This window comes from Cetorhinus maximus, chromosome 20 (assembly GCF_964194155.1).
Source record: "Cetorhinus maximus chromosome 20, sCetMax3.hap1.1, whole genome shotgun sequence".
In the NCBI taxonomy this organism is placed as follows: domain Eukaryota; kingdom Metazoa; phylum Chordata; class Chondrichthyes; order Lamniformes; family Cetorhinidae; genus Cetorhinus; species Cetorhinus maximus.
This window is the reverse complement of record NC_135898.1, coordinates 560,933-581,335: the sequence shown is the minus strand read 5'-3', so window position 1 is coordinate 581,335 and position 20,403 is coordinate 560,933. Positions and strand designations below refer to the sequence as shown.

The 20,403-nt window shown below is 43.9% G+C and overlaps 1 protein-coding gene across 1 annotated transcript in view; it reads right to left on the bottom strand.

Annotated features, from left to right (window-relative positions):
• Positions 1 to 20,403, bottom strand: part of LOC144694773 (NACHT, LRR and PYD domains-containing protein 3-like) — a 60,959-nt gene that overhangs the window by 21,856 nt on the left and 18,700 nt on the right. The window contains exons 4-8 of the mRNA XM_078565350.1: positions 19,940 to 20,106; positions 13,270 to 13,441; positions 13,099 to 13,164; positions 6,222 to 7,959; positions 1,848 to 1,934 (exon numbers count right to left, since the gene is read on the bottom strand). Coding sequence (XP_078421476.1) covers positions 1,848 to 1,934; positions 6,222 to 7,959; positions 13,099 to 13,164; positions 13,270 to 13,441; positions 19,940 to 20,106 — 2,230 coding nt within the window. The remainder of the gene's footprint in view (positions 1 to 1,847; positions 1,935 to 6,221; positions 7,960 to 13,098; positions 13,165 to 13,269; positions 13,442 to 19,939; positions 20,107 to 20,403) is intronic.

The window sequence follows — 20,403 nt, the reverse complement described above, 5'->3', positions numbered from 1 at the left end:
CCACCCACGCTCGCCAACCCGAAAATTCTGCCCATATTTAACCAGTTTATTGGGAATTATTTGAAGGAGTAATATGCGCTGTGGATAAAGGGAGCTTGTAGACAGACTGTACTTGAATTTCCAGAAGGCGTTTGATAAGGTGCCATGCCAAAGGTTACTGTGGACAATGAATGCTGGTGGTGTAGGGGGTAACATATCAGCATGGATAGGAGATTGATTGGCTGCCAGAAAGCAGAGGATGTATAAATGGGTCTTATTCCCGAAAAGCAGGATGTGTCGAGTGGAGTCCCACAGGGATCTGTGCTGGGGTCTCAACCTTTTACAATTTACATCAATGATTCACATGAAGGGAGCGATGGCACGGTCACTAAATTTTCAGATGACACAAAGAATAGGTTGGAAAGTATGTTGTGAAGAGGATAGAAGGAGGTTGCAGATGGATAGAGATAAGTTGAGTGAGTGAGCAATAACCTGGCAAACAGATTATAACGTGGGAAGATGTGAAGTTGTTCACATTGGCAGGAAGAATAAAAAAGTAGAGAATTATTTAAACAGAGAACGACTGCAGAATTCCGATGTGCAGGTGGATCTGGGTGTTCCAGTACATGAGTCATAAAAAGTTAGGATGCAGGTACAGCAAGTAATTCAGGTGGCTAATGGAATGCTGTCCTTTATTAAAGGGGAATTGAACAGAGAAGTAAGGATGTTATACTTCAGTCATACGGGGCATTGGTAAGACCGTATCTTGAATAATGTGTAGTTTTGGTCTCCTGATTTAAGGAAGGATGTAAATGCGTTGGAGACAGTTCATAGGAGGATTCCCAGATTGATACCTGGAATGAGTGGGTTGTCTTCTGAGGAAAGGTTGGACAGACTGTGCTTGTTTCCACTAGAGTTTAAAAGCGTGAGGGGTGATTTGATTTAAGTATTATAAGATGCTGAATGGTCTTGATGAGGTGGACATGGAAAAGATTTTTCCTCCCGTGGGTGAGTCCAGAACTCGGGGTCACTGTTTTTAAAATTAGGGTTTTTCATTTAAGGACAGATATGAGAATTTGTTTTCTCTCAAACAGTTGTGAGACTGTGAAACTCTCTGCCTCAGAAGGTGGTGGAGGTGGGGCTATTGAATATTTTTAAGGCGGAGCTGGATAGATTCTTGTTAGGCAAGAGAATCAAAGATTATCAGCAGCAGATAGGAATGTGAAATTCAGAACACAAGCAGATCAGCCATGATCTTATTGAATAGCAGAGCAGGATCGAGGGTCCAAATGACCTACTCCCACTCGTATTTCTTATGTTCTTATGTACTAAATTCAGTTTCTGAATTTTACTACCTAGATTCCTCAGAGCTGCAGACAGTAGTTTCACTCCAGAATCTTTCAGTTTATTATTACTTAGGTCCAGGTTCGTCAGTGACTGGTTTGTACTGAGAGCAGAGGCAAGATCCTTAGCACAAGAACCTTTGAGAGTGTTGTTACACAGCCTGGGGATCAGAGGGAGAGAAAACAGTGGAAATCTGGACAAAATACAGGCAGGGGTGAAATTAGACATGTATGGAGTTGCAGACTAGTCAGCACTGCATCGGTCATCTGCGATATGGGTCTACTTCAATAGACCTCAATATCAGGTGTTCCTATAGACACCAGAAAATGTGATTTTACCTGTTCTACATCCCTGCCATTTCCATGTACATTTTAACCCCACTGATTAATATTAATCCTGTTACTGATACTCATAATAACATACATAGTGCTATTAATAGCCTAATTCCTGATACTAACAATAATAATATACAGTGTCAGACTTTCGGTTGTTATAAACACAAACTCACACAGTCTGGTACTTACTCCAGTTTCTGTATTTTACAGCCAGGATTCCTCAGGACCGCAGACAGTAGTTTCACTCTTGAATCTCCCAGGTTATTATAACTCAGTCTAAAGAGAGAAGTGAGAAACACATTAAAACAGGCTGAATTTTCACAATGGAGGCAAGGAACAGGATTATTTTGGGTCAGAAACCCACAACCGGTGGGAAAGAGATTAAAGTTATGATTTTTGCATGGGGACGTCATTATTTGTCATGGAGACAGATTTCCTGTTCACTTGGCAGCCATCACTGAGGCTGTTGGTTGTCCTGAGGGAGAAGATCAGGAGTTTGTACCAAAGCCTCCCACAGCACCAGAGGGAAGTGAGATGTCACAGGGAAGCCCGGGGCGTGGCACCCAGGGCAGGGAATCCCCCTCACTTTGTTGCTGCCAAACCGGAGGCCATGAGGGAGGGGGTGGGGGCGAGTTCCTCTTCCCCGAGGGGGGCAGGAGGAAGCCACCTCATCATGCAACAGGGGCTCCACTTTGTTCAGCGTCCTCTCCCTTCACCTCCTCTCTCAAAGCCTGCTGTTCCCTCGATGAGGTGTGTCATCCCGGTGCCTCATTGTCCTCAAGGTCCACACCTCTCTGGAGAGCCATGTTATGGAGAATGCAGCAGATTTCCACACTGATAGAGACACTTGCAAGAGGGGATTGGAGGTCACCACCCGACTGGCCCAGGCACTGGGATCACATCTTCAGAAGCCTGATGTCCTGTTCAATGGTTGTCCAAACATTATGCCTCTTTCTGGGACTCCCACAGAGAGCTCAGGAACATCACTTTGAGGAATATCCGTTATCCTTTAGGACACACACTTTGGAGGATGAAGTATCATGGCAGCTGTCAGGAAAGTGAGTGCACACATGGAGGAAGCTTTTGTTGTGGTCACAGACGAGCCATTGAGGGAGTGGAAGCCCTTCCTGTTTGGATCTCCCTGACCAGTCACTGGGTGCCTTGATGGCCAATGGGTACCATCAGTGATACCCTGCTCCTGGGGGAATCCCTGTGTCCCTGCAAGGCCTCCCTGTTATTAAATGATTGCGCTGTCCAGCTCTGGCAAAAAGTGAATCCATGATCTGTGAGATGGCCTGGTGAGCAGCCACATGTGACATGTCTCTAAGGTTCACACCTGATCCTTGGAAGGAGCCAGAAGTGAAGGAGTTCAATGCTACAATAACTGTGACCAGCGCTGTGAGCTATTCAGCATTGAGGACACAGATGTATGTGGCCACTGCCTGAAGGGTCACAATATCCACCATCACTGGGCATTGATAGTTCCGTCTTCAGCAATAGTTCCTGCATTGAATGTTTGGCCTCTGTTGCCTTCCTGCCCATCTTTCCTCTCCCGTGCCCTTCTGATGCCTGGGGTTCTGCCCTCCCTGCAGAGGGTGTTGCCCCTCATCCAACATCTGACAGCTGGAGCCTTCCTTCTGGGAAGGTGGCCTCTCAATTGTTCTTGGCAGCCTTTCTCCCTCTTTTACCTCCGCACTGCTGGGAGTGCCAACCCCATTCAAATCCTGAGTTTCCCTCCGCACTGCTGGGAGTGCCAACCCCATTCAAATCCTGAGTTTCCCTCCGCACTGCTGGGAATGCCAACCCCATTCAAATCCTGAGTTTCCCTCCGCACTGCTGGGAGTGCCAACCCCATTCAAATCTTGAGTTTCCCTCCGCACTGATGGGAGTGTCAACCCCATTCAAATCCTGAGTTTCCACTCTCCCTGCCACCTCAGCAGCACCAAGGAACCCCCTTACTAAGTGTCTGCCCCACTGACCTTCTTATCGGGCTGTGGCAGCCATGGCTGGCTCCCACTCTGTGCCCACTTTCCTTCAGATGAACAGGTAAACTGTCCGCTCCTTTAGAACTTTAAATCTCAAACCTTATTATGTGCTGAACAAAGTTCTCAACTGTCTTAATTGAGATTCCTGTCCCAACCCGCCTACTCTTGGTGATTCATGATGAAACGAGCATCAGCATCTTGAAATTGACACACTGCTGGTGCCAGTATTCTTGGCACTTTCGCCCCCTCCCTCCGCTGCCTCTGTTTCCCTCCTTCGGGGAGCCCCGAAATGTAATTACATTGAATAAAAACTCACATCAGATTCAATTGCTTTTCCCAATATCACAGGAAACATGGAAGCAACATCAGAAATCAATGCAGAGATTTTACTGTTCCTGTAAATTAAATCTATTGGGGGTAATTTAATATTTTGTCGATAGTGTATGGTGGGTGATATTGGATCACCCGCCCATACTACAGCTCACCCGATTTTCCTTTCAATTGAAGGGAAAAGGAAACAGTGAGCAGTGTAAACTGGTGAACAATTCACTATCACTAATTTAACTACTGGGGAATACCACTTTCACCCCTCTCAATGTTTATTAGACAGAGAGTTGTCTGTGTGCAGCCACTAAATGTCCCCCAGTTTGGCCTCAATCCCTGATGATCAGAATTACTCTCCTGAAGCTCAGTGACTGGCCGGCCAAGTTTGAGGAAACTTGTCTCATTTCTGTTCTTCGTTAATTCTGGGGCTTTTATGAGAACGGCCCAATTTTCCAAGAATTCAAGCAGTGATTCCATGTCCTTCATAACTCTGTGCATTACATTACTCTGTATAACACCTCGGAGTGAATTATATTGTGAAACTCTGCTAACTGTTGCTTTAAAATCCATCCCCCTGGATTTTATACAACAAGGAAATATTATTCTCTCCCCCTAACAAAGTTGAAGTGTCCCTGTTCTCCTCGTTGACAGGGAAAGAGAGTCCCCCACTTTATTTAGCATTTAATAGGTTCTACCTTTACCGCAGGTGAGACTATTGCTACAGTTCAGAGAAATTTCCGGGGGTTTCCTAATCCCACCGCTTTTATGCAATAACCTTTGATGTTTCACTTTAACAAATGCCTCTGGAAATCCAAGCACAGTATGTCTACAGGCTCCCCTCTATCCACTGCACATGTCACTCCTTCAAAGAACTTCATTCAATTGGTTAAACATGATTTCCCTTTCACAAAACCATGTTTACTCTTCCCCATTACCTTGAGTTTCTCTAAGTGCCCAGCTATAACCCCCTTAACATTCGACTCTAACACCTTCCCCACTTCAGACATCAAGCTAACTGGCTTATAGTTTCCTGCTTTCTGCCTCCCTCCCTTCTTGAATGGAGGGGTTATATTTGCTACTTTCCAATCTGATGGAACCTTTCCAGAATCTGGTGAATATTGGAAAATTAACACCCATGCATCCACTACCTCATTAGCCACCTCTTTTAAGACCCTAAGATGAAGCCCATCAGGACATGGAGTCTTGTCAGCCTGCAGCTCCATCAGTTCACTCAGCACTGCTTCCTCAGTGATTCTAATTTCACCAGGTTCCGCTCTCCCTTCCACATCTTGATTTCCAGCTATTGCTGGATATTGTCAAAGTGTGCTAACTGCTGCTGTAAAATCTATCCGCTGGATTTTATGCAACAAGGAAAGTTTATTCTGTCCTGTTACAAAGTTGACATGTGCCTGTTCCCCTAGTTGATATGGGAGGGATGTTTCCCACATTACCCCCTATTAAATAACATCTACATTTACTGCAGGTGCAGCTTATATTACATTTCAAGGGAATTTCTAGGAGTTTCCTGCTTGCAGCAGTTTCACAGATATGGGGTGGATTATCAGAAAATCCTGTTCTGTACCAACTGTCAGTTCTACCAGAGACTGTCCACTCTGTGTAAGAACCAGTCAATGGTACAGATTCCTGAAAATGCCTCCCAGTTGTCCAGCGTGTGTCTGAATTCTGGGTATAAACGTGTAATGGGGGAATTCGAACTTATAGATCAGCAGCAGGTTTCCTCATGAAATGAACAGAATTGGGAGCAAATTTAAATAATCAGAGTTCAAAAGGTCTTGTTTCGTAATTATCTAAATTTAAGATATTTCACCCTCCCGCCAGAAACAATTTGATTAATTATGATGATATATAGGACTTATTTTCCCTTGTGATCAGTGCAGCTTACAGTTGGTATAGTTTATAATTATTGTTATTTAAGTTATTTTTATCTCCACTGGTGTTTATTATCCTTAGACTGTCTATATTCTGTTCCCTTTGTAAATAATTAGCACTATTTCTTATCATCAAAATCCCACGCTTAAACTATTTGATTCACCATTAAGTATCCCAACAATTTGTTCACAAAGGCATTATTCTTATTTTCCAATTTGGAATTTTACACATCTTATTTTGTAAAGTTTTTTCTGGCTCTGCCTCTTTTTTCTTGAACTGGAAGTTATTTACTTTCTCATTTATAAGATAGTAAATTTTACTTCAATAATGAAAATACGAGCTACAGGATCAAACAAGCAATTACCTCAATTTCTGACATTTGTACAGAACGTATTCCAGCCGCTGGAGTCCTTCACACTGAATGTAGCACCCGTGTAGATCGAGGTGTTTTATTGTATCACAGAGTCCAAGGACATGAGACAGGACCACACAGTCAATCAGGGTCAGTCGCAATCCACTAAATGCAAGTGTTTCCACAGATCCCACTGTGGCCTGAACCAGTGCTTTATTCTGAGACTCAAACAGGTAGTGCAATGTGTTCAGGAGGTTCCTTTTACCAGTTTCAGTCGCTGTGTTTCCAATCTGACCTTTAACCTTCTCCTTCACCCAGTCAATCACTCGACAGATTGTTTGATGAAGAAATGGACTCAGAAACTCCTCCAGGGGCCGAACCGACTGTGGGGAGGAGAGACCAGCAACAAAACGGAGAAATATCTCAAATCTCCCATCTTTTTCACTGTACGCTTCACTGAGGAGTTTCTGGATGTCCTTGGGATCGGGAGTCAGGAATTGTGCGAGTGCAGCTATAAACTCTTGGATGGTGAGGTGTGGGAATGTGTAAACCACACTCTGGATAGAATCATCTCTCTCCAAAAGTTCCATCAGGAACCCAGACAGGAACTGGGAAGGTTGCAGATTGTACTTGATCAAATCTCCATTTCTAAACACAATCTTCTTCTCAGAGACTCCTGTGAAGGCCATCTCACCAAGCTTCAGGAACACATCACGGGGGCTTTCAATCTCTCGGCCATGGTTTTTCAGAATGTTGTAAATATAGTAGGAATACAGTTGGGTGATGGTCTTGGGAACTTGCTGGTGTTTCCTGTTTCTTTGTGTAAAGAAGGGGCCCAGTGACAGACCGAGGATCCAGCAGTAGGAAGGGTTGTAGCACATCGTGTACAGGATCTCGTTCTCCTCCACGTGTTTGAAAACAGCTGCTGCCACTGCCTGATCTTCAAAAAACTTGTTGAAATATTCCTTCCGTTCATCACCAACAAATCCTAGGATTTCAGCCCAGACACTGATCTCAGCCTTTTCCAATAGATGTAATGCAGTGGGGCGGCTGGTCACTAGCACTGAACATCCTGGGAGCAGCTTGTGCTGTATTAAACTGTACACAATGTCGGACACTTTACACCTGCATTCAGGATCTGTGCACACGAACTGAGGTTCTGTATTTCTCCGATTGTCAGCAAAATCAATCCTGTCCTTGAATTCATCCAAACCATCGAATATAAACAGCAATCCCTCTGGGTTCTTCCAGAGCTCTCCCAGAACATTCCCAAAGTAAGGATAGAAAAACAGTATCAGATTCCTCAGGTTTATTCTGCAGTTAATGGTATTCAAATCCCGGAATTTAAAACTGAAAACAAATTGAAAGTGTTGAAATATTTTCCCAGTGGCCCAATCATAAACAATCTTTTGTGCCAATGTTGTTTTTCCGATCCCTGGGACTCCACTCACTGCTGCTGAACTCCCAGATTTGGATTTTCTCAGGGAAAAACTGCTCTGGAACAATTGATCAGTTCGGATTTTTTCCAGTTCTCTTCGGAGAAGTTTCTTTCTCCACTCTTCATGGTCCCGGCCTCTTGCCAGCAGTTCATGTTCTACAAGTGTCCGATCTCGAACATTAGAAATGATCGTTAGCTCAGCGTATCGATTAACCAGCTGGAAAATCTTAACCTTCTGCTTTATTAGGATAGTGTTCACTCTCAGTGTTTCAGTTTGAACCTGGAGGATCTCCTTGTGTTTCTGTTGAGCACCTTCAATTAGAATAGGCAGAAAATATTAGTTGTAGTAACATAAAAGGCTTCTCAATATGACCTTGCTGAATAGATAGATTCATTTTATGGTTTCAATTGAAGTTTGTGCAGGAATTAAAGCTCAATTATTGGAAACCTCGCTTGAAAATGAGCAATGGTCAAGAAAAATTTAAAGTCCTCACTTGGTTCTAATATTTACTGAACATGGAGATTTTATAAAGGTGATTATTTTCTCTCTGATGGTTAACACTCTCTGACCTGCCCTTACTCTAGACACCTCATTGCAAATCCACAAAGGCCCTGGTTATATGGTAGTAGATGTTCTTGTCAATCAGTTTATGAAATCCTGTGAAGCCAATCTTCTGCAGCAATGGTAAATAGGACATTGGGTAGGAGTGGGAGAGGGAGTGAGTGTAATTGTTGAGGAGTCCCACTGTTATTGTAACCTGCCTTCAGCAAGTTATCTTTGATATCACTGTGCACTTGGAGAACAAGATTCCTTCTGGTATTCTATCAGGCTGTGGGCAGGTTATCTGAGATATTAGGGCCGATTGGCTCACTTTTCTGGGTGGCCAGTGTGGATCAGGTTGGTGCCAACAGCATGGGGTTCGATTCCATTCCAGCTGGGGTGATCTTGGACCTGCCTCATTGCCCTACCATGGTTTAGCTGTGAGTCGGACCTGCCTTCGGGCAGAGAACTCAAAAAGAATAATCCTTTTCCTGTTGTCCTGCGTTTCAGAAATCGCTATCAATTTTTCAGGAGTTTTACACATGCATACATTGATTGTGTTTTTACAATAGTCCTGTCATCTTACTGATTAGAACTAGAAATGGAACAACTACCTACTTCACTCCATGTAACATTAGAGCAGGAACATTCACAGTTCATTTGAACTGTTTACAAATAGTTAATTTTGCTCCTAGTTTCCCACAATGTAGTTTTGGGAAATTAAATATATTTATTGTAATTATTACATTGGGTTCAAACACAACCCGTGAATTGTAGGATTATTCTTTGAGTAGAATAGTGAGCTCTCTTTCACCGCCATGAGGAAATGGGTCAGTAGATTCCCAGTCACCCTGAGTATTCCCTTTTCCTCACATTTCTCCACCTTAATGTTCTGTTGTGTGAATATCTGTAGATATTCTCATTTCGGATCAAAGACTTTCTGACCTCTCATCCTGTTCCATGAAATAATAAAAATATAATGTTTCAAATTTCTTTAACATTATCCGGACAATTTAAAAAGGGACAAATGGTGGAAGGGATAATAAGGCACGTTCTTGATGATCACTGGGAAAGGGAAGAGGCCATTAGAAATTCACATCACAACTTCAAAAAAATTAGCTTGTGTCCAACAAATTTGGTGGAGTTAATTGAGGAAGTCACTAGGATAGGGCATGGGAGAAATCTGGTGGACATTGTCACTCTAGACTTTCAGAAAGCCTTTGATAAGCATCCTCACACTAGGTTACTTCATTTGATGGAGTGTGAGTTGAAATTTGAAACTCTGGATTAGGAAATCTCCTCAATCCCGAACCTCAAATTTAATTGGAAGATATGTGACAAGTGATCTCTCCCAAGGGTTGGTCCATGACTTTGACAATCTGTATTCATGAGCTGGACAAGGGTGAAAATATGAATCAGGAGCACAAGTAGTAGGGTGTTAGGAGTACAATATATACGTTTCCAGATGACAAAAACATCGATTTGAAGATTAAGATAGTAGAGGGCGATCAAATCCAATAAAACGTTTAGATGTGCTACAACTGTAGGCACACATTGGCAAACAGTGTTCCATTCAGATAACTGTACCTCATACATACTGATTGGGCCAATATTGAATCCAAGCATCATTTGCAGGGAACAATACTGAGACAGGGTGAGAGATAAAAGAGATCTTGGTGCTACTGTGTATAGATCACTGAAGGTTCATGATCAGTGCAGAAAAACTGTAGTTAAAGCTAACAAAGTATTGAGTTTATATTAATGGAACAAATCAGCGTTAAACAAGGGCTATCACATTGCCTGTACAGGTTCCTGGTCAGACCACATCTCAATAGTGTGTGCAGTTTTGGCTATCCCTACGTGTTGGATAATATAGTGTCATTGGAAAAGTTCCAAAGGAGAGCAGCAGGAATGATTCCCAGTTTAGAGAAGCTCAGCTACTGAGACAGGCTCAAGGATTTTAATTTGTTTAATTTCAAGCAGCAAAGATTTATGCTAATTTACAGAGGCCTAGTAAATACATGAATGCCTGGACAGAGTCCCGATTGATAGATTATGCTAGTTTATCAAATTGGGGAGGATTAGTTTAAACTATGTAAGTGTAGGAATAGCCAGCATATTCAGTGTTTTTTTTCTCTGCCCGGAGAACTGAGAGCCTTTGGAATGAGTTCCCAGTTGCTATGGTCGGTGCTGACTCTGAAGAGGGAGCTGGACCAGTTCCTGACTTGGACAGAGATCATATCATGTAGAAAGTAACTGGCTTATAGGTAACAACTGGACAACGTGATTTCCTGAATTGGATTCGATCAACTGAGGAGGTCAGAGAAGAATACGAGGGAACGTTTTCCCACACTGGCTCTGGGCTATTCTATTTTTGCCTCGACCAGGAGATTGCCTGATCCTTGAGAGTGGCAGGGGTGGGGGACTGGGAGGCAGCAGCGGGAAGAACTGTTTAGCCATCATGGTTGAGCCATTGTGGTGTGGAGTTGGTTTGATGGACCTTCTGCGATCTTCCTGCTCAGCATTTGATTTGTTAATGATGGGAATGATTTCTTGGGTGCAGGGAACCCGTAACATCTGGCTCAAGGCCCAGCTCTTCACTGTGAGCCCAGCGAATCCGTGCACACCCAGGTTTGCATTATGATTCACAGCATAGTGGGATTCTGGCAGCTGTGTATAAAATATCAGAATAGCAAACAGCAGCTGGACTAAGTCAAAAAATGCAATACCCACATATTTACAGAATACAACAGAAATCATATCATATGAATTGTAAATTGAATATGTCCACAGTTGAGGATCAATGACAAATCCTCATCATGTTCAATCTCCAGTTTCCCAGCATCTGATTTTCAGATTTTCAGAATCTGAGAATCTCTAAAACAAAGGTTCCAATCATTCGGATTCTCAGAAAGGAGGCGATGGTATTGTCGCTGAACTAGTAACCCAGAGACCCAGAGTACTGCTCTGGGAGTCTGGGTTCGAATCCCCCCATGGTGGATGGTAGAATTAGAATTCAATACAAATCTGGAATTAAAAGCCTAATGATGACATGAAACCATTGTCGATTGTTGTAAAATCCCAACTGGTTCAACCCATCTGCTGTCCTCACCTGGTCTGGCCTACATGCAACTTCAGACCCACAGCAGTTAGCTCTTTGCAGTGAGCTCTGAAATGGCCTCGCACACAGTTGTAACACAAAATAGGAATGAAACCAGATGCAGCACCCGGTATCGACCGAGCAAACAACAACCGCAATCTCAGCCCTGTCGACCCTGCAAACTCTTCATTATTAACATCTCCCAAAATTGGGAGGGCTGTCTCACAGGCTAGCCCATCCTCATGGAGATAATGTCCCATATTATCAGATAATATCCATCATTATCCCTGGGACTGGGATAATACAGGTGTCCTGTCAGCGGAGGTGGTGGCACAGTGGTATTTACCCTGGGAGTCCTCAACATCGACTCCAGACCCCAAGAATTCTCATGGCATCAGGTCAAACGTGGGCAAGGAAACCTCCTGCTGAGCACCACGTGCCACTCTCCCTCAGCTAATTCAGTTCTCCTCTATGTTGAACGAAGGAAGCACTGAGGGTGGCAACGGCGCAGTACTCTGGGTGGGGGACTTCAATGTCCATCACCAAGAGTGGCTCGGTAGCACCACTACTGACCGAGCTGGCTGAGTCCTAAATGACATAGCTGCTAGACTGGGTCTGCAGCAGGCGGTGAGGGAACCAACAAGAGGGGAAAAACATACTTGACCTCATCCTCACCAACCTGCCTGCCGCTGATGCATCTGTCCATGACAGTATCGGTAGGAGTGATCATCGCACTGTCATTATGCAGACAAAGTCCCGCCTTCACATTGAGGATATCCTCCATTGTGTTGTGTGGCACTACCACCGTGCTAAATGGGATAGGTTTCAAACAGATCCAGCTAACTCAAGACTGGGCATCGATGTGGGCCATCAGCAGCAGCAGAATTGAACTTGAACACAATCTGTAACCTCATGGCCCAGCGTATCCCCCACTCTACAAATACCATCAAGCCAGGGGTTCAATGAAGAGTGCAGGAGGGCATGGCTAACAAGTAGCAAGTAACATTCACGCCACACAAGTGTCAGAAAATGACGATGTCCAACAAGAGAGAATCCAACCATTGCCCCTTGATGTTCAATGGTGTTACCATCACTGAATCCCCCACTACCAACATCCTCGGGGTTACCATTGACCAGGAACTGAACTGGACTAGCCACAAAAATACTGTGGCTACAAGAGCAGGTCAGAGGCTAAGAATCGTGCAATGAGTAACTCACCTCCTGACTCCCCAAAGCTGTCCACCATCTACAAGGCACAAGTCAGGAGTGTGATGGAATACTCCCCACTTGCCTGGATGAGTGCAGCTCCCACAACAGTCAAGAAGCTGGACACCGTCCAGGACAAAGCAGTCCGCTTGATTGGCACCACATCCAAAAACATTCACTCCCTCCATCACTGACGCACAGTAGCAGCAGTGTGTACCATCTACAAGGTGCACTGCAGGAAGGCACCAAGTCTCCTTAGACAGTATCCACTTCCAAACCCACGACCACTACCACCTATAAGGACCAGGGCAGCAGATAGATGGGAACACCAGCACCTGGAGGTTGCCCTCCAAGTCGCTCACCATCCTGACTTGGAAAAATATCGCCGTTCCTTCACTGTCAAAATCCTGGAACTCCCTTTCTAACAGCACTGTGGGCGTACCTACACCACATGGACTGCAGTGGCTCAAGAAGGCAGGTCACCACCACCATCTCAAGGGCAACTAGGGATGGGCAATAAATACTGGCCCTGCCAGCGAAGCCCACATCCCGTGAATGGATAAAAAAAAGTGAAATGGTTTTAAATGTCCATTTCATCTCTTACCTTTCAGGTGACTGGATACTTCAGATAAGCCTCTTCCAATATTTATGTAATCAAATGGATCAGAACCTGTTTAAAGCAATTAACTTTCATGAAATGAGATCTGTGTAATGTTATAGCAAAATCTGCAATGTTTGAATCTGAAATTGAATTCACTGTGTGATTTTACCGTACCAAGTTCCTGTATTTCTTTTATTATTTTATCCAACTTTGGGACCCCATGATGCACTTTCACAAAGGATTCCCACATCACCCTTCGGGCCCGAGAGCCTTTCTCCATCACCAGACTTAGGAGAAGCTTGGAACTCTCCGCCCGGTTTCCCTTATCCGTGAGCTCGGTGACTTTCTGCAAAGAATAATAATGAATATATTGAGGATCGGAGTGAAAGATAAACACTGAGAATGTGAAGGAAAGGATCTGCTCAGTGACGGCATTTCCAATTGTTTTGAGCACAATAAACAGTCACTGGGCCAAGAACTGATGCATAACGAACATTCACTAAAAATCATCTTCATCTACATTTTGGGGAGAGTGAGGAATCATTGACAATCTGCAGTATTTTAATGTGATCAGTGTGATGAGTTTTCTTTGTCAAATTATTGATTGACAATTTGATCCACTTGTTTCCTCACACTGACTTCTTGCTGTTACAGTTTCTCATTTACTCAGCAAGAAAATAGCAGCAAATCAGATCTCTGGTGGCAGGGAAGGGAAGATTCTGGTCATTAAGTTATATTAACAGAAGAATGGGAATCTTAAAATGAAAACTGGCAGAGAAATCACCATTGACTGAACCAAACCAGTACTGTTGAGTTATCTGTCAGGAGAATCGACTAATAATAATGGTGAAAAATCCAATCAATCCGATCAATTGCCCCCTCAGTAACTGAAAGTTCAGAAGGTTGATATTTTTGCAAATTTGCTACGAGTATGAAAACTTGGTAAGGAGTGGGAAGTGGATAGGTTTTGAGAGTGAGTGGGACCCAAGATAACTGAACACTGTGGTGGTGTGAAGGAGAGGCTGCTCATAAGGCCAGGGTCAGAGCAATGGAGAATTCCAATGGAAGGTTTCAGGACTCGAGCAGCTGACAAGGAACGAAAGGGTCAAGGTCATTAAGTTAGTTAAACAGAAGAATGGGAATTTTAAATTGAAGGCATCTGAGGACTGGGAGATATGATAGGTTTGTGAGCACACAAGTGATATCCGGGACCTGGAGTGGTCCAGGGTAAAAGCAGCAGAATCCAAGTAGCTTAACATTCCAGAGGTTGCAAGGTTACCTTGGTTACCTCCACACTCAACTGTTCCAAATCCATGGATGAAGGTTGAGGAGAAGTGTTGAGATAGGGGTAGAGACTTGCAGTGTTATGTGGAGAGAAGTAGGACATTTTTGTGCTGGCAGGTTTGCAGCAAATTGAGTTCAGCTTGAAGCTGGACACTGAAATCCCAGATAGCCTGGCTAGGCTTTAGTCAGTGACCAGGGGGAGAAATCCAATCAAGTGGTGAGAAGATGGAGTTTGTGGCAGGGATAGCAGACAATGGGGTTAATTTTTCCAATGTCTAACAGTCGGAAAAGGGAGTTACGTTCCACACCAAGAGTATAGAGGCAGGAAATTACACAGTGAATGAACTCAATTACCTGATGTTCACCCATGAGAGGTGACTGTCAGAGCAAGAAACAGGGACAGGAGTTTTAAAATATTCTTTGACGAGATGTGGGCATCACTGGCTAAGTCAGCATTTGTTACTCATTCTTAATTACCCTAGAGAAGGCGGTGGTGAGTGACCTTCTTGAACTGTTGCTGTCCATCTGGTACCGGTACACCCACAGTGCTGCTGGGAAGGACATTCTTGTTTTGACCTAGTGACAGTGAGGGAATGGCGATAGAGTTCCAAGTCAGAATGGTTGGAGGGGAAGTTGCAGATTTAATGAGTTTAGTTTGCTGATGCTCCCATGAGGAGTGATGGGTCACACCAGGAGGGCAGAGAAAAATCATTTATTCCAGTTGTGTGCAGTTTTGGACACTCCATTATTGAATGAATTATAAACACTGAAGGAACTGTCCTTCAGATTCATCAGGATGTTACCAGGGATGAGGAGTTATTGTTAATGTGGGTATTTGAGAATTTAGGATTCAAGGTGAGCAGATTAAAGGATGAATTGATCAAAGTCTTCAAGCCTCCGAAGCATGAGATAAAATCACAGCATCGATGGGGGAAACGATTGTTTTTTTCTGACGCACAGATTTTTCTTTTGGCTTTCTTTCTTAGCTTGGGTTTTGCACATTTTCAGCTCTCCCCTGTTTTCAAATGTCTTTTGTTTAACCCACAGGCTTATTTTTGTCATCTACCGTTTCTAAATTTACTGTTTAGAAGTTTCCTGGTAGTTCATTGCTTTCCCACTATACCCTCCCTGTTCTCTCCTTTCCCAGCCTCATCAAACTCTTTCCTTTTATTGTCAGTCCACACTAGAGATAAACCTGAATCATTCCCCTATCCTTTTACAGATAATGATGGATCTGCTGGCTGTTTTCAGTTTCATATCATTGTGTCAGATTCACAATATTTACAGTTCGATCCATTTTCCCATTTCAATTCTGTAAGATTTAGTGATTCCGTTATCTAATATGGGAACAATTCTCAGTGGCAGCATGGAAAGCAAATTAGGTGTTGGGGTGTATTAAGAGGGCAATATTGAGCCAAGAGAGTGAGGTAATTTGCAACTTGCTAAAAACATTGGTGTGACCATACTTAGAATACTGTGTATAGTCCTGATTGCCTCAGTACAACAAGGTTATGAGAGCTACTGAAGAGAACAACTAGAACGTTTGAGAGGATGGAGGGGTTGGGCAAGGAGCTATTGTGTAAACTGGGCGTGTCCTCACTGGAAAAAAAGATTGAGAAGTAATATGATTGCTGTTTCCCATTGACTTCAATTTTGTGGGGACACCTTGATGCCACATTAGCTCAAATGCTGCCTGGATGTGAAGGGAAAGCACCATCATCTTCCTCTGGAATTCTTTTGGCCATGTTTGCAGCCAAAGCTGCAATTAGGTCTGGAGCAGAGTGGTCCTGGCAGAACCCAAACTGAGTATTGGTGAGCAGGTTATTGCTGAGTAAGGGCCAGTTCAAAGCACTGTCGATGATACCTTCCATTGTTTAGCTGATGACTGAGAGTAGGCTGATGGAATTGCAATTGCTGGCTTAGATTTGTCCTGCTTTTCATGGATAGGATATTCCCGTGCAATTTTACACATTGTCAGGTAGATGCCAGTGTTGCACTGAAACAACTTGACTAGAATTGCGGCTAGTCCTGGAGCAGTAATCTCCAGCATTACAGCTGGGATATTGTTGGGGACTTACATCCAGTGAGCTCGGTTGCTCCTTTACATCATGTGGAGGGATTTAAATTGGCTGAAGACTTGTTTCAGTGATAATGGGAACCAGAACCTAGTGGATGAATCATCCGCTAAACACTTCGGACTGAAGATAGTTGCAAAAGCTTCAGCCTTATCTTTTGCACTCGTGCTGGGCTCCCCATCATTGATTATGTGAATGTTTGTGGATTCTTCACCTCCAGTTAGTTGTTTAGCTGTTCACCACAATATTACTGGTCTGGCAGGAATGCAAAGCTTTATGCACTGTTGGTTGTGGGATCACTTGATTCTGAATATCACAGGATCACAGAGTGCAGAAGAGGCCCTTCGGCCCATCGAGTCTGCATCGAAACGTGAGAAACACCTGCCCTACCTACCTAATCCCATTTACCAGCCTATAGCTTTGAATTTTATGACGTGCCAAGTGCTCATCCAGGTACATTTAAAGGGTGTGAGGCAACCCGCCTCCATCACCCTCCCAGGCAGCGCATTACAGACCATCAACACCCTTTGGGAAAAAAAGTGTATCCTTACATCCCCCCCTAAACCTCCTGCCCCTGACCTTGAACTTGTGTCCCCTCGTGACTGACCCTTCAACTAAGGGGAACAGCTGCCCCCTATCCATTCTGTCCATGCCCCTCATAATCTTGTACACCTCAATCAGGTCACCCCTCAGTCTTCTCTGCTCCAACGAAAACAACCCAAGTCTATCCAACCTCTCTTCATAACTTAAATTTTTCATCCCAGGCAACATCCTGGTGAATATCCTCTGCACCCCCTCCAGTGCAATCACATTCTTCCTTTAATGTGGCGACCAGAACTGCACACAGTACTCCAGCTGTGGCCTCACCAAAGTTCTATACAACTCCAACATGACCTCCCTACTTTTGTAATCTATGCCTTGATTGATAAAGGCAAGTGTTCCATATGCCTTTTCCACCACCCCACTAACATGCCCCTCCGCCTTCAGAGATCTATGGACACACACACACCAAGGTCCCTTTGTTCCTCAGAACTTCCTAGTGTCATGCCGTTCATTGAATACTTCCTTGTCAAATTACTCCTTCCAAAGTGTATTACCTCACACTTTTCAGGGTTAAATTCCATCTGCCACTTATCTGCCCATTTGACCATCCCGTCTATATCTTCCTGCAGCCCAAGACACTCAACCTCACTGTTAACCATCCGGCCAATCTTTCTAACATCCGCAAACTTACTAACCCTACCCCCTACAATGTCATCTATATCATTTATATAAATGACGAACAATAAGGGACCCAGCACAGATCCCTGTGGTACGCCACTGGACACAGGCTTCCAGTCACTAAAGCAAACTTCTGTCATCACCCTCTGCCTCCTACAACTAAGCCAATTTTGAATCCTCTCATCAAATTACCCTGTATCCCATGTGCATTTGCCTTCTTTTTAAGTCTCCCATGTGGGACCTTGTCAAAGGCTTTGCTGAAATCCATATAAACTACATCAACTGCACTACCCTCATCTACACACCTGGTCACCTCCTCAAAAAATTCAATCAAATTTGTTAGGCATGTCCTCCCTCTGACAAAGCCATGCTCACTATCCCTGATCAAACCTTGCCTCTCCAAGTGGAGATAGATTCTCTCCTTCAGAGTTTTCTCCAATAGTTTCCCTACCACTGACGTGAGGCTCACTGGCATGTAGTTCCCTGGCTTCTCTCTATAACACTTCTTAAATAGCAGAACCACATTAGCTGTTCTGCAGTCCTCTGGAACCTCCCCCGTGGCCAGAGAGGAATTAAAAATTTGGGTCAGAGCCCCTGCGATCTCCCCCCTTGCCTCCCTCAGCAGTCTGGGACACACTTCATCCGGACCTGGAGATTTGTCCACTCTTAAGCCTGCCAACACCTCCTATACTTTGTGACTCCCTATATCAATTTGCTCAAAAATCTTGCAGTCTCTCTCCCCGAGTTCGATACCTTCATCCTCATTCTCCTGGGTGAAGACAGGTGTGAAGTTTTTATGTTATGGTGATGTGTTGTAGCCTCACCAGGTTGGCATCTCATGTTTATATACCCCTGATGCTGATCCTGCAACGCTCTCCTACACATTAATTGAACCAGGGTTGAGCCCCTGGTTTGATTGAAATGGTGGAGTGATGGATATGCCTTACCACAATTCTGCAGCTGATGGCCCACAGCGCTTTGTGGATAGTGAGTTTAGAGACAGTAGATCTATTGTGTATCCATCACATTTAGCACGGTGATACTATCGCACAACACAATGAGAGGTGTCTTCAGTTTGAAGACGGTACTACATTTCCTACAAGGACTGTGCGGTGGTCACTCCTACAGTGTCATAGATAGATGCATCTGCAAGAGGTAGATGGGTGAAGACAAATAGGGTTTCACCTCCTGTTGGTTCTCTGGCCAACTGCTGCAAGCCCAGTCTGGCAGATATGTCTTTCAAGACTCAGAAAGCACTGTCATTAGTGGTGCTACCGAGCCATTCTTGATGGGAGAAATTAAGTCCCCACCTATAGTGAATTCTCTGCCCCTGCTTTTTCTAATTAACCTGGAGGAGTCCATATTCATCAACTGAAGGAGGGCAATAATCAACAGGTGGTTTTGTTGTCTATCTTTGGCCTCATGCCAAGAGACTTCCGGGGATTCTGAGTCTAGATTGAGGACTCTCTCTGGTTACTGTATACCCCTAGGCTGCCATCTCTGGTGGATCCATCTAGTGGGAAAGGGCAAATCCAGGAATAGTGGCAGAAGAGTCTGGGATGTTGTTTGATGGTCATATTGACAGGATTATTCTTATGTCAGGCTGTTGTTTTATTAGTCACATTTGTTACAAGTCTTTCAATGTTAGTGGGGGGCTTTGCATGGTCGACTGAGCTGTGACTGAATCCAATACTGGGTGCTCTTATTATACCTTTTTATAGCTGTGTTGAATGTTGATCTTGACCATTTCAGAGGGCAGTGAAGAGTCAGCCATGTTGCTGGGTGTCTGGAGCCATATACAGGTCAGGATGAGTAAGAACGGCAGGTTTCCTTCCCAAAAGGACATGAGCGACCCAGATGCCTTTTGACGACAATTCAATATTATCTAATTACCTTAGATCAAATTCACAAACTGTCACAGTGAGATCTAAGTTCAGGTCTCTGGAGTATGAGTCCAGGCTACTAGTTTGTTAATTCAGTAACATAACCACAATGCTGTTGTATCTGTATGTGGTAAGTGTTGTATGCTTGGAAGAAACAGGTCACTTTGGGTCTATGGTTCCCAAAGCTCTGAGGCTTTCCTCACCTCATGCTTGGTTCTGTTGTAGACTAATTATTGGAGGTTGATTTATCACCATTATCAGCATGTGACTGCCCGGGTGTTAGAAGATGATCTAGATAGATCTTGGTCTTCTATCATCCTTACATTCTGCAAGTTCTGTAATGTTTAAATAATCCAAACTCATTAAAACCCTCCCACTTACCCGATGTTCTTGTCCATTGAAAATCTGCTCGTATGTTAACAATAAGCTGACTACATCCACCCCTTCTTCAACCGCCTGTTCTATTCTGTCCCAGTAAAGTTTTGTCAACTGGAACAGCTGGAAATCATCCCACTTTGTCAAGAACTCAGTGATTCTGGAGTTTGGATCTGTGAACACAAAATGGAGAAAAACAAACATCATTGAATTTCTAGCCACGTTGTTCTACTTCCTTTACAGAAAGCGACTGAATCCTCCTGTGAGCCACATTATCAAACAAAGTGTGAAAATCCAGAAACATTAAGTGATAGCATAGCTGATTTGTGACCTAATTCCTAACCTTGCCCCAAATCCCTTCATACCCATGGTTAACAAGAAGCTATCAATCTCAAATTTAAAGCCAGCAATTGTCTTTATTGTTTGCTGGATGTGGGAGTCGTTGGCAAGGCCAGCGTTTGTTGTCTATC